Source organism: Scomber scombrus, chromosome 9, assembly GCF_963691925.1.
Source record: "Scomber scombrus chromosome 9, fScoSco1.1, whole genome shotgun sequence".
In the NCBI taxonomy this organism is placed as follows: Eukaryota; Metazoa; Chordata; class Actinopteri; order Scombriformes; family Scombridae; genus Scomber; species Scomber scombrus.
The window spans coordinates 17809591-17827947 of record NC_084978.1 but is presented as its reverse complement, the minus strand read 5'-3'; the positions used below and the strand labels follow the sequence as shown (position 1 = coordinate 17827947).

Sequence of the window (18357 nt, the reverse complement as noted above, 5' to 3'; positions counted from 1 at the left end):
TAAGGACCATTATATTAAGCTTGGAAAATCTAACACAGTACAAGTACACTAGTGTTTAATCTCACTCCACTCTGATAAACAAACTATCTTTGAGGTCACGGTGCATGCTTTCATTAGAGAGTGGAAAGCACATTCTGTATAAATTTGTTCTTTGGTTGTTAAGAGATCATTATCTCACAATTAGTAACATTGGAATGTTATACAGAGTGGATTAGATAGAAGTCTTGTTGCTGAAGTTCTACAAAAACAGCATTAAAACCTACAAAAATACACATAAATCATATAAATCATAATCATAAACATTTCTGTGACTTTATTGGAACTATACTGACATCATTTCATTATTAGAAGATTATTTATTAGTGATGGTGAACCTAAAATAGTTGTAAACAAACATTATTGTCAATCAGCAGGTTTGCTGTTTGCTTCTCATGTCAATTACTAAAGCTCAGCTAAATTTCTATTACACTGCTGATACTTGTTTTAAACAAAAATTATATACCACTACTCACATAGATATTGTATGATCATCCCTTTTCCATCTATGTCTACCTTTTGTATTCTTTCGTCCGGAGCTTCCACTCTTTTCTTCACTCAATCCTCATCTGCAACCAGGGATAACTGACTCTATTACAAGGTCCACCTCTTTTACTGGCTTGAGTTCATCGATTTGTCTTTTTTGTATATTTAAATGGACAGTATTGATTTACTCAGAGATGAATACGACAAATGGGCATGAGCTCATTTCGCACTGTTACATCCCATTTTGTCACCTCTCAGCTCCTCAGTCAGACTGATCTTCACTGTTGCCCTGTCAAGATGTTGTCAGTAAACTACCATTTCCTGCTTGGTTGCTGTCTTCCCCTTTGGCTATGAAATGATGTTCACTAGGCTTTGGGCATAAACAGATGTACACATTTACTCTGTTACACACACAAAAACATTTAACAGATTTGTTTTTTTTACAAACACAAAGTATTTGTCCATAGATTGCACAGTTTATATCCAGGTTGATATAATAAATGTGACATTGTCAAATTGCATTTACATTAACTAAGCTGTATGAAATTCACTGTCCTCTCTGCAGTGTAGAGTTCTTTGTCTCTTCCTAAGCATATTGAATTCCAATGAAATGGTGATGTTACAAGCTGAAAACGTTTTGGTTTTACTGTGACAGCTGTGACAGGTTGAATAAATTTAAGTCTGTCCTTTTCCATGCTTTCTGTTCAATGTCCTCATTTCAGCAGCGGCAGTCTACATGTGCCAGCAGCAGACACACATATGCAACTGACAGTACTGCACACACACACACACACACACACACACACACACACACACACACACACACACACACACACACACACACACACACACACACACACACACACACACACACACACACACACACACACACAAATTATGCTCTCACACACACATGTGAGACCTATTCATGCAGAAACACAGCTGCAGTATAAATTGCGTTTTAAAAATATGACACGTTTGTTTATTTATGTTATGGTGAATGTGAGTAATGCATTGAAGAGTATTTTGGACAAATCATTCATATTGAGATGCATGCATGTTACCCAAATGGCATTGACTTTTGATCGTTGCCATCATCATCCTTCAAACAAAGCTTGCCTCAGCAGACACGCCTTTGTCTTCATTTAATACGCTATATTAAATCCATTGAACAGATAATGCCCTTTCTGTAGTCAATTTGATTAATGCAACTCGAAGAAAATCAATTTTCCACTATCTATCTCCCCTGATTCATCCCCTCTTCCCATCTTCCTCTCCTTATCAGTCTATCTGTGAGGTAATCGTGGTGGTGGCTCTCATATAATGATGTCAGACTGTTTTAAAGCTAAGCTGCATGAGTGATGGTATGGATTATACATACATGCACTGGGCTCAGTGGTATGAAAACCTCTTTTTTTTCTCAGACATGGCAACGAAGACTTCTATGTCTCTGGTGCCCACAGATTACAGTACCATAAATGAATGTGGTTGGTATTCATCTTAAACAAGTACTGACAATGGAATTTAAAGTATTTTCCTCCACCTTAGTACATTACATTAATTGCGCTAAAAGCTAAAGGAACACAGTCATTAGATGGGGTACTGTGCTGTTTATGCATGTGACAGGCATTGATGGAACAGATGTTTCTGAACAGCTGCATTTGGTATATTTTTGCATACACAAATGTGTTTTTTCTGTGTACAAATGTGTGCATTAATTTGCATTCTCCAATATAGACTGTTTGCAGAAAGGATATACCATCATGCCCTGGGAAAACTGGGAGATTGATGGGAGCATCTGCTAATCTCTCCTTGGGGAATGATGGGTGGCATCCAGGCTTTATCAGCTGCATGTATTGACTGCGACACAGCACTATCCTCCCAGCTAACATTGACAGGTAGCACATTTTTTTATCAAGAAATTCTGCTATTCTTGCATATTTATTACTCTACATTACAGTAACAGAAAATAAGGCAAAGGGAGTTTTTTAAGTCTAAACTTCAGCTGCAAAATACACTGAACTCTCTGCTCCCTGAGGCGTGAAAGACAATTGGATTATGCCCTGGGTCAGTCAGTGGTGTAGGCAAGCCAGCTGGTCCATATTACCTTTGGGTTTAACCCCTTTTCAATGCATCATTAAGATTGACTGTGTGTCCTGGCCTCTAAATTGAGGTTATTGGTCTTAATCCACTGCGCTGATAAACTCCTAATAGCCTACACTGTGTGGACATGAAGTATGCCTTGCCCTGTGCCTCAAAAGGCCTCATTTATATTTATGACAACCTCGACTCTCCATTCCTGATTAATCCACTTAATATTAGGACGCAGATCTGTAAATCTCCTCCTGCCTCTGTGGAGAGCAGTAAGAGAGCCAATGTTGTGACAGGAATGTCAACTCTGGGATTTGCAAAATAAAACAGCATTTACACGCCAGAACACCCATGCCACTGTGAACCCAAATCTTTTCACTTGTCCCTTAACTAAAAACTCACAGCAGTGCAGCAGATGGCTGGCAGACAGCAGCAGTTGTGCATTTTCAGACCCTTACAGTTCGTCCTAAGAAGATTGGTTTAAATCATAAGCAAGCTATTGAAGTGCTGACGATTATGATCCTCTCTTTCACTATGCAGTACCAAGAAAGAGAGCATGAGAGACACATACTGAGTCACAGATTAGCTAGTCAACAGAGAATAAGTGCTGCTTAATTCCCTCTGAGGAGTTCAAAGGTTTCCTCATCCTTGTTGAGAGCTGCACTACCCACACCAAGGAGCAAATTAAGTTTTCATGGGCGGGTAAGCATCAAAGCATTAGTTCTTTCATGACAGCAAGGTTATCAGAGTCACAGAAATTGGTGCCTCTGATCGAGAGCTTTGATTTGTTTTATCCTGATGTATTTTTATTTGTGTCTTTTTGACTAACTTTTACAGGGTCAGCGATGTCTGGTCCCCTCTCGAATAGACAACTAAGAGGTTTCACAACCTCATGTGATGATGTAATTGCCTGACTGTATCTAGAAGTAGCTCATTTGGGTGCATCCTCACTCTCTCTTTCATAGCTTGTACCCAACTCAAATTTCTTTGTGGTGCCAGCACAAGTACCAGCATTCACTATTTGATTAAGAGGTTACAGTTTTGATTGTTATTTTATTTTATTAAAGTTGTGGTCATTGGAAAACAATTATCCCTTGATAAGTCAATCATGATGGGAGTTGAATTAAAAAATGTTTAATAGCATTAAAACATTGTTGTTTCAATGTATATTTGAAGCTCTTTAAATGCTCTTGAACACAGAATACTAATCAAATTCACACAACTTGACAAGGCTTTAACTGCTTGCATCATGAGAATTAATTTGAACTAATAACTGAGCCAACAAAAGGTGCCCTTATATTGGTTATCCTCATTATTGCTAATAACAAATTCCTCAGTTTCGTATGCTGAGGATTAAACATTCTGTCACCATTCTCTCCTCATATGAATGTTCATGTGTGACGACCAGGTGAAATGAGGAATAACAGCCATGACCATGACAGCTCCTGTCCACAGCACAGCGAGTGCCATCCATTTCCAAGCGACAGATCATTACAGCTCTGATGGTCGACAGATGGTGATGAATTGGCTCTGATGCTAGCACTGGACAATTTTGGAGGCAGTCAGTTGCACAAAACTGCTATATCACTCTACTCTATGATGTAGCCATCCAGAAAGTGCCAAATACTGACAGAAATTCCACCCTCACCAGAGATGGCTAATACCATGGGGATAATCCCTGAGCTTGTTGTTTTATGCACAAACAGATGTTTGTTCTGATAGAAACCATCACAATTCACTGAAGACGTTGACTAATATTCAGCATATGGCAACTTAATAAAGTCTAACAAATTGCATGCTACAATTAGAAGAGCAAATACACAGCAAGACTTGACTTCTGAGTGTCCCATTGAGCAATGCAAAAAAAAAAGAAGGGATATGACGTTCCTTCATCTACTAATAAGACTATCGATGACACGGCAGACGCCCATTTGTCCACTAGCCAATGCTGTCATCTAGTGGTTTAAAACTGCATAGGCTCCAGTGTTGTTTTACTACTCTATAAAAAAGGGGGGGAAATTATTTTGGCTCTGGGCCTCTGTGTAGATCTTCTAGGAGGGTGTCTTGTCTGCCATTGTAGGCTATAACTGTCATACCCTTTTCACTGAATATGGTCAATAAATATGCCTTTAGCAGGCCCACTTGAATGATAAATCTAAATGGAATTATGCAATAGCAATAATAATAATGCAATAGCTGTCATCCACATTTTCTTCTTAAATTTGCTAATAATGTGGTGATCAAAGACAGATAGGACTACAACCACAATCCACAAAATATAGCATATTCTTTTGTCAACATGAAATAACAAATGTAACATTAACAGTGAACAATGATTAGTTAAAAAAGTTGTCTAATATGAGGTTGCCGTCTTTCTGTTTCTTTTCTATCTTTTCTCCCCTCCTTAAAAAAACCCCCACATGTCTAAAAAAGAAAAGGACAGGCTGAGATCTTTCACTTAATTTAATCTTCTACACCTGCAGAAGGTTAAGTATTTGATTGCTATGTTGAAGAATTACCTCTAACCCAGATTAAAATCCACACTGTACTCACAATCTGCCCACACAACAATCTTGGTTTTACACATAGCTTACCCAGCATCTCACCCAACAATTAGCTTCTGCATCATCAATCTCAAACAGAAACTCACTGGAGTACTGTTCCACCTTTCTTGTAAAACCAGCTAAATCTGTTTTTTTAAGAAAAGATTTACCACCAGTTACACTAATTGGACAGGTGACCTTTCTCCGGCTTCAAACAAGCCCATCAGCAGTTTGGAAGCAATATTATCCTGAAACTGGTAGGGTAAAGGGATCTGAACCTTGCTGATTTTGGTGAACAAAGGACAACATATACGCATGTGTTATTTACAAGATACCTGTTGTATCGCAAATTGTGGCAGTTAAACCTGAAATCACTGTTGGATAGGTGTCTGATGTTCATTAGAAATGTTATCTGTACAAAAGTGAATAAAAAGTAAATCCAATTACCTTGTATGGGGCATCTGTGGACTTAAATCATCATCAAAAGAAAAACTTAAACTGTGCCAGTTTCACATTCTGCTATCTCTCTTTTCTCTATAGTAAGTGACAAACTAAGAATGACAAGCCAAACACATCTCTGCCTGTACAGCTGGGTAGCAGAGTTAAAGGATAGGTCAGGTGCCAAAATGAACACTGACTGAGGTTTTCTTTGCTGTGATCTGTAATCATCTTTGCATACTGGCTATTCAACTTTCCTCTTCAAATGAGCTTTCAGTGTAAGTGATGGAGGCCAAAATCCACAGTGTGTTCACCCTAACCCTAACCCCGAATTCCGGGGACAGTCCCCGTTTTGGGTGACCTGTCCCCGGTCAAAGCTGTCCCCGAAAATGTCCCCGATTTTGACACTGAATGGGGGGAAAATACGCACAGAGTGTGTGTGTGTGTGTGTGTGTGTGTGTGTGCGTGTGTGTGTGTGTGTGTGTGTGTGTGTGTGTGTGTGTGTGTGTGTGTGTGTGTGTGTGTGTGTGTGAGTGATGTAACGTTAAAGTAAGTATGATTGTTTATCTGAACTGAAGACCTAACGTAACTTTATAAAAGTCAGTGAATGTTAACATTATGACAATGTTTTCATATCTGTCATTAGTGAAGCTGTAATGTTAACGTTAGCATGAGATTACCAGGTGATGACATTGTATGTGGCTCTGTTTTGGAAGAGGGGGAGGTGGAAGACTGCTTTGGTAGCATATGATTTTCCTGTAGGCATAGGGACATGAGACTCTGTTAAAAATAATTAATTAATTAATAAGTCAATGGTTGACTGTAGTAGTTATATATGCAGACCATCTGATCAGCTGATGCCCTGAGTCACTGTTTTGTATGTCACTATTGTTAGTAAAGGTGTAACTTGTTATATTAGATTACCATGAGATTAAAATATTATCTCTATGTTGCTGTGTTGTAGATTAGAGAGAAAACAAGTATAGGAGAGACTGATAGTAAAGAGTGAAGGAGAGAAGAGGAAAAGAGCAGGAGAACAGTGTGGAAAGGCAGAAATAAAGAAATTAACAACAGAGTGAAGAAGAGAAGAGCAGGAAAACAGTGTGGAAATGCAAAATAAATAAGTAAACAACAGAGTGAAGGAGAGAAGAGGAAAAGAGCAGGAGAACAGTGTGGAAAGGCAGAAATAAAGAAGTTAACAACAGAGTGAAGGAGAGAAGAGGAAAAGAGCAGGAGGACAGTGTGGAAAGGCATAAATAAAGAAGTAAATAACAGAGTGAAGGAGAGAAGAGCAGGAGAACGGTGTGGAAAGGCATAAATAAAGAAGTTAACAACAGAGTGAAGGAGAGAAGAGCAGGAGAACAGTGTGGAAAGTCAGAAATAAAGAAGTAAACAACAGAGTGAAGGAGAGAAGAGGAAAAGAGCAGGAGAACAGTGTGGAAAGGCATAAATAAAGAAGTAAATAACAGAGTGATGAGTGACTTTTGTGGGTGCACTTTATAAATGTAGGTTTTGATTTTAATACAGTAGTAAACTATTACTATTGGCTCTGTTCTTGCAGTTTTTCTCATGTTCTCCTCTGCTCTTATTCTACCCAGGCTCGTGAGGCGGAGGTGGATGAATGAGGGGATCACGGTAATGTCACCCATTTTTTGATTGCCACCTTTTGTGTCATAAATATCAGTTCAGTGTTCAGTTGTGAGTAGAAACTTTTGACCAAAAAATCCATCCTAACTCAAGCTAACAAGACTAAGATATTTTTGTCTTCCTCAGTGGATGGATGGTTGGTGATGTCACCCATTGGTTCTTTGTTTGATTGCAACCTTTTGTGTACAGCCTTCTTACTAGAGATGTATTTTCTTGTTGTGACTTTTTTGTACTATTTGGGCCAGGCCCACAGTTTCCAGTGGCACACATTATGTGATCCACTTACATCTTTTTATATGTTTTGACTTGGTAATTATTATTAATTACATCTTGATGATATTTACTAGCTACTGGTCTGGCAGCTGTCTTTGCACATGACACTTATTTTTGGAAGAGAGATGTTTTTTCTCATGTATTTTTCTATATTTGTGTTTTTGACACTGCTGTGCGCTACTGATACATGATATTTATGGGTGCTGATATTTTGATTTATTAACCTGGTCCTTTTGTAATAGGACAGGATAAAATACATGAAAAGTACTTGTCCCCATTTTTTATTTCATAATGATAATATTTAATGATTTTTCACTGCCGCATTTTCATTTCAGAAATCTGGTCACCTTATTTAACAGTGTATCTTAAGCTTGTGAGGCTTCAAAAGTCTGAGTTATTCATATCAAGTAGATATCCAACACACGTAGAGTCTTCTTAGCATCAAATTCCCTCTTGTGTTTCCTCAGACAATATTTCCCTGTTGAGATGCAGTGGAAATATAATAACAAAAAGAGGGACTTTGGCACTAAAAAGACTGTAATGTTGAGAGCTATATTTGATTTGACTAATTTAGACAGATGAAGTTTCATATTAGCTTCAAATAAACTTTTAACTGCATTTTTAAACACAGAAGGAGGCGTAAGGATTTTGAGCCCTATCACTTACATTGCAAGTGCATTATGAAAGAATCTTGTGAGAGTCAGAATGAACAGGAGTAATGAATGTGGCAAGAAAAAGCTGTTTAAATGTGCATTTGAACACCTGACTGTTATTTTAAGGCAGACTTGAAAAAATGTGAACATGTCCTTTAAATTTTAAGAAGCACACAAAGTGTAATCAAAACATTTCTGCAGACGTAATGGCTTGTCACAGTGTCATAGCTTATCCAAATGTCATCAGCCTACCAACTGCTGGTTTTTGAGGGTCACATGTTTCTCCCAGTTGGCTGTGTTTTTAGACCCAGAGAAGAAGAGTTAAGTTACCAGTAAGACAGTGCTAAGCACAGCAAAACATTTTAATAAGATGTGGGTTCAATATCAGTGAACCTATCCTTTAAACATCCCTGCACTTCTGATATTTCCCCCCTAAAATAGGATATTATATTTTTCTCCTAAAAACAGTATATTCTCATAAAATGACTACTTTTTTGTCATTACCACTTAATTCTTGTTATATCATGACTTTTTTCAAAATATTATGACTTTATTCTCAAAATTTCAGATTTTTCTCCTCTCAACGTGGCCCATGACTATATAAATATGTTTATATTTATATTGCTGGTATACTAAATATGAATATATTATATATATAGCCTACAGTCAATGGTGTAGCCCTTATACCCCGTAGAAAAGACAGGTTGATAAGTACAAGCTCTAAGAGCAGCCACTAGATGTCGCCCTTCACACCAAATATTTTAGAACACATTTTAAATAAAGAGCAATAACATCTAAACCTGACTTCTACAAGTAGAATTCAACATATTTCATGAATGTCCTCACTATGTAAATCCCGGGAACATCGCACCTTATTATGTAAATCCCAGGAACATTGCACACATATACTCTCAGGAACATTTATAGCCTATATTGCAGATTTATTTACACAGATTGTTTACTGTGTATACTATTTTGTTTTATTTATTTGATCACTTTCATCTTTACGCGACTACTTTTTTCCACTGCATTGTTGTGTCGATTTGAATTTCTCCCAAGGGGGATCAATAAAGATAGATCTTATTTTAGAGTATCTTAGAGTATCTGAGCTCTACTGCTAAGGAGTCTTCAGCTAAACGAATGAACAGAAAAGTGACACTATAAAGTTATTGTACTACTAGTCAATCTATTGGTTCAGTTTTAGTCTATGAAGCCTCATAACATCAACTACAGATCCCATAACCCACGGTGACGGACGCCCTCTCAGTTTCGATGACGTTTTCAGTTTTTTGGCCAATCGTTGTTTAGGATGTTATGATTGACGTACCAGTCGAGAGTCGTCATTGGTTTCTATGTGGTTTCCAGGAAGTGAACGCCAACAATCCTAACCACCTAGCCCACGTGAGCCTAGTCGATTGCACCACGCGCGGCGTGCGGCGGAGAGAGACACCGGTTGGGAAGTCAACGTCACTCCTCGGACCACCGACTCGACGTAGCAAAGCAGACCGAGAGTGGAGCGGAGCGGCGTTGTCCGAGGCAGGTACCGTACCGGCACCGTTTATGCTCATATAAATTCAATACCCACAAAAAAGCTGACAGTCGGTTTCCATCTGGTTTCCAGGGGAACAGGGGGAAAAGTAGGTCGTATTAGATAAGAACAGGGTGGACGCTAGGGCCTGGCAGGCTGTAGGCCTGTTAATCTCCGCGGTCTGTCCTGACAGAGGCAGCCCGGGAAGAACCGCTCCCTCGCGGTCAGGGCAGCTGCCAGTTACTGGTCAGGTGCCGTAACGGACACCCCGCCATTAGTTCGGAGAGGTATTTAGTCCCAGCTATAGTTATGACGACATTTGTTGTTAATCCATTTGGGATTGCGATTATCGATCAGTCTAGTCACTAACCGATTTACGGCATATGTTTTGCTCTCTTTTTCACGTCTTTTCAGGTGCTGAAGCGATTACAGCTGAAAGATGGCGGACGACCCCAGTGCGGCGGACAGGAACGTGGAGATATGGAAAATCAAGAAGCTGATTAAAAGTTTGGAAGCTGCCCGCGGGTAAGTGGTCGATGTGAGCTTTCAAACGGACACACTGTCCTGCGGTATATGACTTTCGGGTGATGGTGTTTAGGTGGACAACAGCTGGTGAACGTTTTAGTGGGGCCGAATTTGGGAGTGGTTAGCCTAGCATAGAATGTAGCTAACTTAGCTTACTGTAGCTGTGGCTGCTAACTTGCTAATGCAGTTAGCCCTAACTGCTGTCGCATTCAGTGCGTTTAGAGGCGAGAAACAATGTGGTAATCTCACAGAATGTGTGTTCTGATTTTGCTTAGGTTCATGTGCAATCTGTGATGGTGTGGGAAATGTTGCCTGGCGTCCCACATACGGCATGAAGTTAGTAACGGTTGTGTTAGCCGTGAAGCTAATGGGACCCGCTAATAGACGTCATCTCTGTAAAGAGGCCGCCATGAGTGTCTTTAACAAGAGAACACGCTGATGGGAAAGAAAGGCCGGCTAGCTTGCTGCCTCTCTTCCACATGCTGTGATAGACGAATTTCTCAATTTTGTATGACGCCGGCCTGACCTGTTTACATGTAGGTTATGTGACAGCTCGGTGTTTCCCTACAGAGTTCATTAAGTTGGTTACGTTACCTTTTGATAGTCGGGCTGCTTAGCGTTACATTAAAGCTTGAATAGCTACAGAAGAATAATTGAAAAGCAAGTAAGTCTCTTTCTGAATTATAAAACACGACGCTAAATGGGGGTGTTTCAATTCCAGCTAGTGGCATGCTTTGCGACAGCTTACCATCTGCGCAGAAATTTGTCGTCCTGTGCTCCACTGCCTGCCATGTCACACACAGAGTTGACCATTTGCCCCATATTCATCCAACTGCTTCTACCTGCCACTGTGTTTGTATGTATGTGTGCAGTGTCAGCCTGCTGCTGCCTTTTCAGCAGTAGTGAATAGAAAGACAACAATGTGGGACAGTGGAACTTAAACTCAGTCCTTGGCTTCAAGGACAGTAATTTTGTATTGTGTAATTGGAAACCCACCCCTCAACCTTTCAGACCTTGTCAAGGTGATGTTTTGCCATGGAAGGTTTTATGTTTACTAAATGGGATAGAGTGAGAGGAAGAAATATATTAGCAGCAATAAAATGAACAGGTTAACATTCAAATAATCAACATTGATTAGAGTTGATGTGGATAACACCTGTTATGTCAGTGTACTTTTGATCTAGATATGAATACTGCTACTGTGTTGTAAAGCCTATTACACAGTAGTTGTGGTAAACTAAGTTTGGTAGTGTGTTGTTACTAAATGTGCATGTATCATAAAGTGTGTATCCAAGCAATAACATTTTACCCTCTGTCTCTATAGTAATGGCACCAGTATGATCTCACTGATCATCCCCCCCAAGGACCAGATTTCCAGAGTGGCCAAGATGTTGGCTGATGAATTTGGTACTGCTTCCAACATCAAAAGCCGAGTCAACAGGCTCTCTGTACTCGGGGCCATCACCTCTGTACAGCAAAGACTAAAACTCTACAACAAGGGTATGTGTTACAATGACAACTCCGATAAGACCTTGCTGACTTTCCTGTGGGACTTTTGTTTTCTGGGGCAGCTGGACAGTACTTATCAGGATGTCTTCAGTGAAAAACAAGCCTCATGTTTTCAATAAATGCCAGATAGTCAGATCTAGTGTTGAATTTCTAAACAGTATGTTGTACAAACAGTAGGTTGACTGAATTGTTCAGTCTTTTCCCACATTTATTATTTTTTTCATTTTTATATTTTACATCCATGAAAAGCAAATTGATAAAACAGCATTATGTAGCAATGCTCTTCTTCCATGTGAAACATGGCATGTATTACTTTTTACTACTTTAGTGCTTGCTCATAGAGGAATGTTGGGTCTCAGTAAATAATATTGGAAAGCTTGTAGTCTAGACCTGCTCTGTAAAGTGCCCTGAGATCTGTTATGATAAGTAGTCAAGTCCATTTTATTTGTATAAAATGGACTTGACTACTTATAATAAAGTATTAATGAACAGGCTCAATATGTGCTGGGTTTAGTATTTAATTGCTAATTAGGTAACCACTTACCACTTTGAGATACTCTCAAATCTCCCTGTGAATACTGTAAAAACAAACCAAAAGTGGATTGTCCTCTAAGATTCTACTTTGTTGATATTTTTCTGTACTTTTTTTGATAATATTCAACTTAATGTGTCTAATTTTATGATCTCTGACTTTCCTTTCCTGTCAGTGCCACCTAATGGGTTGGTTGTGTACTGTGGCACCATTGTGACAGAGGAAGGTAAGGAGAAGAAAGTCAATATCGACTTTGAGCCTTTTAAGCCAATCAACACCTCCCTTTACCTCTGCGACAACAAGTTCCACACTGAGGTGAGAGCATTTACTTGGTTTGTGTGTCTGTATACTTCTTTTAGAGAACGGCACATGACTTTCTTCTCTTTATCCGCTCTCTTCGCACATCCTGTCCTCATTCTCCTAAACACAGGCATTGACAGCCCTGCTCTCCGATGACAGTAAGTTCGGCTTTATTGTGATCGACGGTAGTGGGGCGCTGTTTGGCACACTGCAGGGGAACACCAGGGAGGTACTGCACAAGTTTACTGTGGACCTACCTAAGAAGCACGGTACTTACCCACGATCCCCACACAACACTGAATTTGATATTTTCAACTACATTGCACTGTAGAGAACTGATTAAATAGTACTCTATTAGTTTGTTGCTCTTAGTTTTGCCAGTTAAAAACATCCTAATTGTTGCTTCTTTTATCTTTATCTTTCCCTCAGGCAGAGGAGGACAGTCTGCTTTGCGTTTCGCTCGTCTTAGAATGGAGAAGAGACACAACTATGTGAGAAAAGTGGCTGAGACGGCTGTCCAGCTGTTTGTGTCCAACGACAAAGTTAATGTGGCGGGAATGGTCCTGGCTGGTTCTGCTGACTTCAAGACTGAGCTCAGTCAGTCTGATATGTTTGACCCAGTAAGTGTGTTCTGATGAAGAGTAGTTTTAATCAAGTATTTACTGAACAATTTGGAGACTAGATAAGTAAACAATTTAGAATCTAAATGTTGTTTTTTTATACTAACACTTGTCACTGTGGGAAATAAATACTAAAATAAGGCAGATTTAATAATATAGACATAGACATATTGTTAACCTGTTGACCTTTATAGTGCTATTATAGTGTCTATACTTGCTTAATATATTCTTCGTATTGCTTTATAGTGTGTATACTTTTAGAAAACACAAACCTGCAAAGCCGTTAAACACATAATACACTATTAATACAGCTTATTATAAGGAATTCCTGTTTTAGCAACATGTATGTAACGGTTTATCTCGTAATTTCTGCGTTTGGCAAATACATCATGGTTTCTTGTGTCAACTGGGTTTTTCTCACACCTTAGACGTTTAGTCTAAATGCTAAAAGGCATTTTAACCTTTTTATATTCTATATACAGCTATACCCTAATGGAGACTACTTTCCTCTAGACTCTTTTAAAGCCCTTATAACACTGCAAATATACTGAGTATACTTAGAAGTATATAGCTTCATACTATGACAAAATACAAAATGCCCCCCGCAGCATAACAGAGCCACCAGACCTCTTACTGTAGGGGAACATCAAGGCCTATACTGTTATCTTGGTGTTCACCACACATGCCCTCGCCCACTTGTTGAGAATATGGTGAAGGATGACTCAACTGATCATATCACTTTTTTCTACATCTCTGTAGACCAGTGCCTATGGTCTTTGCACCACTGAACTCTCAAATGTGCATAATTAGGGGTTTATGCACTGCAACCCTATTATAATATCCCTCTCTATGTAATTGTGGACAGACTGTTCTTGCAGACAGTCTGATCACGTCCTGCATTGACATTCTCAGTCACCTGAGGAGGAGTTGCTCTTTTGTTTTTCCTTACATATTGCACTAATGTATACTCCACAATTTCTGACCCTATTTACTGATGTCCTTTCTGTAGATCTGAATGCAGATGCCACTTTAGTCATTGTTTCTATTGAAGCTCCTGCCATCCGTGCCTCAACAATTGACTCTCTTAAAGTCACTTAGATATTTTCCTCTTTCCATCTTGATACAAATCAGAATCAACTGTCTCTTTTTATACATGCCACAGAACATAATTTAATACATTTACTATGCTGTTAAGACCAGATATGGCCACAAATGTTCATGTTTCAGGAGCTTAAACTAGAGGATGTTTTGACTTTTCACTTAAGAATGTATTAAAAAGATTGGTTGCTTATCAAAATAGTTGCTGATTGAGTTTCTATCAGTTGAGGAATCAACTTATTGTCGCAGCTCTATCTTTAACTAGTTTGCATGTTTTTTTGTGTGTTTTTTTAACAGAGGTTACAGGCCAAGGTTCTGAAGCTGGTGGATATCTCATACGGTGGAGAAAATGGTTTCAATCAGGCTATCGAGCTCTCCGCAGAGGTTCTCTCTAATGTCAAGTTCATCCAGGAGAAGAAGCTCATAGGTAAGTGGTGATAACACAGTGGAGAGGCACTTATAGGTGTCACCCATAAGAGCAAAAGAAACAAATGCTTTTGTTGTGATTGCTTTCAGTTAAATATGTATTCCGCTTTACTAAATTTCTGTCTGTCTCACTACAGGGCGGTACTTTGATGAAATCAGTCAGGACACAGGGAAATATTGTTTTGGTGTGGACGACACACTCAAAGCCCTGGAGATGGGAGCGGTGGAGATCCTCATAGTTTATGAGAACTTAGACACCATGCGTTACATTCTTCGTGTGCATGGGGCAGAGAGCAACGGAGCGGAAAATGGTAAACAAACCACATACGCCATATTTACCTTTGCTGAGAAATGAAACAATATTATGTTGTAAAGACTAAATATCAATGTGTCTCTATTTGGTTTTCAGATGAGAAAACTTTGTACTTAACGCCAGAGCAGGAGAAAGACAAGTCTCACTTCACAGACAAGGAGGTGAGGGCCACACTAATAAGACAGTCCCCAAACATATTAATTTAAATTAGACCCATTACCAATCATGTCTGACTTTGTGTTTACAGACGGGGCAGGAACATGAGCTGATTGAGAGCATGCCACTGCTAGAGTGGTTTGCTAACAACTACAAGAAGTTTGGAGCCACGCTGGAGATAGTCACAGACAAGAGCCAGGAGGGATCCCAGTTCGTCAAGGGCTTTGGAGGCATTGGGGGTGAGCACACTTATTAGAGTAGAGGTCATAACACTTCCACTGTGCACTTGTATGGTATGAAGTTAAGAACAAGAAATCAAAATCTAGTATGTGGCTGGGCTGTGTTTGGTCAATGTGCAAAACGGTGGCCAATTTATTACAGGAATAGTCGGTGTCAGTCCGTAATATTTATCTGCAATTTTCAATAAAGGTCCTAATAATATTTGTAGCATATCACATGACGTGGTAAAGCAACATTAGAGTAAAGGTTATTCTTAATTTTAATTAATATAATACTATTCTAATTATTTGTTAACTGCCTCTGCTCTTTCATCTGTTTCTATCGGCGGATGTCTGTAAACATGGTCTCATCCATTTTTTACATAGAATTAGCATTGTAGGTTAACAGTCTGTCAGCTGATATCTTTCAGAGCTCACAAACATCGTAAAACGTACCTGTCACCTGTCCAGCATGGTGCTATTAAACCAGAAACACTGCAACTGCACCTTATTTTCATACAGTCTATTGGCTACAAACAGCACAGCATGACCATGCTAACATGGTTAGGCACGCTAACAATGCTAGCCTATGTGTAGGCTTGTAAAACTTCTGTCGTTTGTCTTTGTATCTGCTGGTTGGTGCTCCACTAAGTCTTGGACCCTCTGTGTGAGAAACTTCGGTCGGTAAACTTTCTCACTTAGTGAGTCAGTTAGACAGTGACGGACAGACATTCTGGGTTTTTGGGCTGGTCTGTGGCCAGTCGAACTAAAAAAGGAGGATATACTTAGTTCAGTGATTAGCTTGTTCTGTGAGTTAGCTCTGTGGCATAGCGAGTAGGTGCATAGATTTTCAGCTGAAGGGGGCAGGTTCAAGCCTACATTTATCCACAAATATCCACCATGATAAAGTGTCCTTAAAATATAAAGGGCGTGTTTAGACATCCTACAAATACTTGTGGCTTTTCTTCACTACCTTTTCCTTTGTAATCTTGAATCATCACTCTAACTGTCCCAATAGTGTAGGAGACAGAATAAGCCTCTCCATTAATCTCATTTTGAGGACAGGAGATCAGTAAAGTTACACATTCTCCTTATTTGACAGTGCATCTGAATGTAATTTCAGACCGTATGTCCTATTCATCTTATCAATGATAGATGCTTCATTGATCCTTCAAAGGAAATTGCTTATTTTACAGCAAGCTACATCTACACGTAGCGTCACATAGAAACACATCTGACTACCCAATTGAGAAAATGAAAAAACGTATTATTAAAAATACCCATTAGTTGTACTAATGAAATAAACAAACTGTGTGTGTAATAAATAATGATAAAATACTTGGTGTGCAAAAAGTGCACTGCAGTAACTAAACCATATCTATAATAGTAGTAGTAGTTTCTATAATGGTTATAACACAAAAAACATCACTTGACTAATCCCAATTATTCAATGGTTATGTATTTACAATAGTTTCCTGCTACCAGAAAAGCTTTATTACTGTCAAATAAGTATTAGTGTTATAGAGTCCTTACTAGTGCAGATTCTTTAAGGACTCTGATAATGTAAAATAAAGCACATTTCACAGGACAATGTGCAATCATGGAGGGTCTAAAATGTAGAGCTGGTTAAATAAACTTTAATAGCAGTACAAATTTTAAAAGAAACAAAGTAATACAAAAGAATAAAAGAGTCCTATTTCCAAAAATACATTTTATTTAGTTAGTCCTTTAATTAGGTAAGTAGCACTTAAAAAAGGATTTCAGGAATTCAGGCTTTTTAGCTACTAAAGCTCCAACCCTGATACCTAATGGGGATTAGACCAACCTTAATACAAATTCTTCCTTTTAATGCTGTCCCGATCTAACAAAACTTGACATAAGCTGGCCAGCCATCACATTACTCTTGTTAATCTATCGTCTTTGTGTTCCTCAGGTATCTTGCGGTACAGGGTGGATTTCCAGGGCATGGAGTACCAAGGAGAGGACGATGAGTTCTTTGATTTGGATGACTACTAGGTAGTCGGGGACTGATATTGGGAGAAATAAAAAGAAAAGCAAAGGAATGAATGAAGAAATAAGGAAAGAAAATTGCCACCTCTCTTGCAGCAAGTGAGAGGTGCAACTGTGTTGACCCATATATATGACAGACACAACTTCCAATTTACCTGTTGCATACACAAACTTGCACATACATTTCATCTGTACACACAACAAAATACATCACACAGGCTGAAGAGGAGTGAGATTTTCTTTCATCCAGAGAGGGAGAAAGCCCTTCCTGAATAAATCCCTGCCTTAGAGTGCTGGTTCCTTCCCCTAGTTGGATTGGACTCGACTCATTTTTGTTCTTTTTTTTCCCTCCTCCCCTCCATTTTGAATGAACACAACAGCAAGTTCCCAGATTCCTCGCTGCCCTTAACCCGGTCTGAAGATGAACTTTGGACTCACTCCTCACATATAGAAAATATATTTTCCTTTCTTGCCTCATCATGTCCCTACCCTCTCTCTCTTCTCCCTTCTATGCTTTCTCTCTCTTTTTTTTTTTTTTTTTTTTTTGCATTTCATTTTTTTACTGGTAACTGCTGCTGTTGTATTTTATGAGAGTGGGGGATTTTTTTTACCTGGGTTTCTGTAGAGAAAGGGGGACAAAGTATTAAATTTGAACTGCTGAAAACCATTGCTACCTCCTCATCTGCTGTCGTCTCAATCCTGTGCCGTGTCTGTCCTCTTCTGGAAAGGCTGACTTTTTCTCTGCTTCACTGACATCAAATGAATTCTTATTATTATTATTATTATTATTATTATTATTATTATAATCATTGTAACAGGTGTGTGCAAGTGTGGGTGAAGCATACATTACTGCCTTTAGGTGGTTCCAGATATCTAATCGGTTCATCAAGATAAATCTCATGTCGAAATTCAAATTTTTAATAGCAGAAAGCAAAGGTACCAAATCTTTCGGATA

The 18357-nt window shown here is 39.0% G+C and overlaps 1 protein-coding gene across 3 annotated transcripts; it reads left to right on the top strand.

Moving 5' to 3' along the window:
• Nucleotides 1-9577: 9577 nt before the first annotated feature.
• etf1a (eukaryotic translation termination factor 1a) lies at nucleotides 9578-18070 on the top strand. Of its 3 annotated transcripts, none has more exons than XM_062425148.1 (11): nucleotides 9578-9707; nucleotides 10110-10220; nucleotides 11545-11720; nucleotides 12437-12576; nucleotides 12692-12830; nucleotides 12991-13181; nucleotides 14577-14706; nucleotides 14843-15016; nucleotides 15115-15179; nucleotides 15266-15413; nucleotides 17326-18070. In XM_062425148.1, the coding sequence occupies exons 2-11, from the start codon at nucleotides 10135-10137 to the stop codon at nucleotides 17406-17408; spliced, it is 1332 nt and encodes a 443-aa protein (XP_062281132.1). In that variant the 5' UTR covers nucleotides 9578-9707; nucleotides 10110-10134; the 3' UTR covers nucleotides 17409-18070. The 3 variants fall into 3 exon arrangements, with proteins under 3 accessions (XP_062281132.1, XP_062281133.1, XP_062281131.1); XM_062425149.1 differs by having other exon boundaries at nucleotides 9617-9703; XM_062425147.1 differs by lacking the exon at nucleotides 9578-9707 and adding an exon at nucleotides 9772-9982.
• Nucleotides 18071-18357: the final 287 nt, after the last annotated feature.

Bases quoted from the DNA above. Each gene is read 5' to 3' on its own strand.
- etf1a (XM_062425148.1), top strand. From the start codon at position 10,135: ATGGCGGACGACCCCAGTGCGGCGGACAGGAACGTGGAGATATGGAAA. The intron at 10,221-11,544 runs GTAAGTGGTCGA...CTGTCTCTATAG, and splicing joins AGTTTGGAAGCTGCCCGCGG to TAATGGCACCAGTATGATCT. The intron at 11,721-12,436 runs GTATGTGTTACA...CTTTCCTGTCAG, and splicing joins ACTAAAACTCTACAACAAGG to TGCCACCTAATGGGTTGGTT.